General features: G+C 36.2%; 1 protein-coding gene across 5 annotated transcripts in view; it reads left to right on the top strand.

Moving 5' to 3' along the window:
* nebl (nebulette) overlaps nt 1-2,028 on the top strand; it is a 102,103-nt gene that overhangs the window by 71,158 nt on the left and 28,917 nt on the right. The window contains exons 11-12 of one of the 5 annotated variants that reach the window (XM_036210946.1): nt 588-698; nt 815-925. The exons of the other annotated variants lie outside the window; for them this stretch is intronic. Of the exons in view, the coding sequence (XP_036066839.1) occupies nt 588-698; nt 815-925 (222 nt within the window). The remainder of the gene's footprint in view (nt 1-587; nt 699-814; nt 926-2,028) is intronic. 5 annotated transcript variants of the gene reach the window in all.

Below are 2,028 nucleotides of genomic sequence, written 5' to 3'. Positions count from 1 at the left end.
GCATGTATCTGAAATATTAGCTAAATACCAAAACAGGTTAAAAAACAAAAAAAGTCTAAATAATCCAAAACAGCTAGCATGTAGCTGAAAAAATAGTTAAACTCCAAAATAGCCTAAAAAATATCTTGGTAATTGGCAAAACAGTCCAAAAAGCTAACAGAATGCTAATTTTTAAAACTTTAAAACCGTAACTTTTTAACATAATTATAAATAAAGTGCAGGAATATTATTCCAGAATTAATCAACTTAAACTGCAAATAATCTTTAATATTTTACTCTCCATAAAAATACATTTTGTCAAAATTATACAAGTTAGAAACGAGCAAAGATAACATCGGGCCATTAATAACAATTAAATAAAATGATCCGGCCCCCGGGCCATGAGTTTAACACGCGTTTTACAGGAATGCAGCTTCACTACTGCAACTATAATAGAAACCTGACATTTCATCAACACTGAAATCCTATTGGCTGAATGCTGCTGTCACAGAGGGTGTCCAGATGAGATAGTTCAGAGGGTGAGGGATGGGCGCTCTCACACAGAGCAGTCATTACAGAAGTTCTTATTTAAAGTGTTTGTATGTCAGGCCAAGTACAGGCAGGCGGCAAAGGAGCAGTCAGCATCGTCTCTCTACTCCAAACTGCCGGAAACTCTGGAGACCAAACACGCCAAGGAAGTGTCGGAGCTGCAGAGCGAGGTGAGTCATCTCAGTCTGGGGTTTTTTTTCTCTCATTTGCATCCCAAACTTTATTTAACCTCTGCAAAGCTGAACCTTCAGTGAACCTCTGTCATCCGCCTCTTTGTTTCTGACAGAAAAAGTACACAGATGACGCGAGGAAGGAGATGCAATCGTCTCTGTTCTCTCAGCTCCCCGAGACCGCAGAGACGCAGTTTGTTCGAGAGATGACAGAGATGCTGAGCGAGGTACGACTCTGCACTGAGCTGCTCTTCCCCTCCTCATTCAGGCTGAACATTTTGTTTATGTTGGTTTAAAAATGTGTGAATATCGAAGCAGATCTTTGTTCTCACAGGTGTGAGAGGAAATCCTGAAGAGAACATTCAATTTCTGGCTTTCTTTAGTTTTTTTCTGCTGTTTAAAAATTAAAAATGTTAAGTTCTGTTATTTTATTTTTTTCTTAAACTCAAAGAATTATGTGTAATTGGAATAGCTGTTAAGACAAATGAATGCCTTGCTCATAGACATAAATCTGATGAGCTGAAGACCTTCTGAACTACGCGGTCCTCTTTATGTGCATTAAAGAGAGAAAGAAGAAAACACTCCAACCACAAACTGGGGCTCTCTTTAAATATGAATAATTATAGAGTGCAGGGGGCTGGAAATGCTTTAACCCTGTAGAGACTGCTTTCATTCTTACATAAAACATCATGTTTTTAAATAAAATCAGGACCTGCTAAAAGCAGGTGAAGCATTGAGAACATGATTACCTGACGGGGAAAGCTAGCAGGACAATTGTTAACACGATAATTCCAGTGGAATCTGAGGTTGAAAAGTTACATTATGTTAAAGAGTTTGTGTTTCATCGTCAGCAGAAAAAACAAAACAAACAGAATGAAAAAACAGATTGAAAACTTTAAAAATAGACGTGGTAACTAAATTTTTTTTTTTAAATTTGAAAAATAGACTGCAAATTTGAAAAACAAAACTGAAAATTTGAAAAAAAAATGTTTTGAAAATTGAAAAGGAAAACCCTAAAAATTGGAAAAAACATGTTTTTGAAAATAAAAAAAACCCTGAAAACTTTAAATAAATCTTGAAAATTAAAAAAAAAATAGTAAAACTTGAATTTAAAAAACTATAAATGTATGAGTACACAGACATCGTTCTGCAGCAGAAAAAACGTCACTTCACCAATACCCTCTTGGGGAATCATAGGATGCATTTTCGGGTAGCTAATGGGCTCCAAGCCCCGCCCCCATGTACATTTAAGCTCAGCTCAGCAGTGAAAGCTCGAAAGTCAGAAGTGAAACTGTAAACTGAGGACTGAAAGTGAAGATTCAAAAAAAAA

The sequence above is a fragment of the Oryzias melastigma genome, unplaced genomic scaffold (assembly GCF_002922805.2).
Source record: "Oryzias melastigma strain HK-1 unplaced genomic scaffold, ASM292280v2 sc00320, whole genome shotgun sequence".
Taxonomy (NCBI): domain Eukaryota; kingdom Metazoa; phylum Chordata; class Actinopteri; order Beloniformes; family Adrianichthyidae; genus Oryzias; species Oryzias melastigma.
Note: the sequence above shows the minus strand (reverse complement) of the source record. Positions and strands in the feature narration are given on the sequence as shown.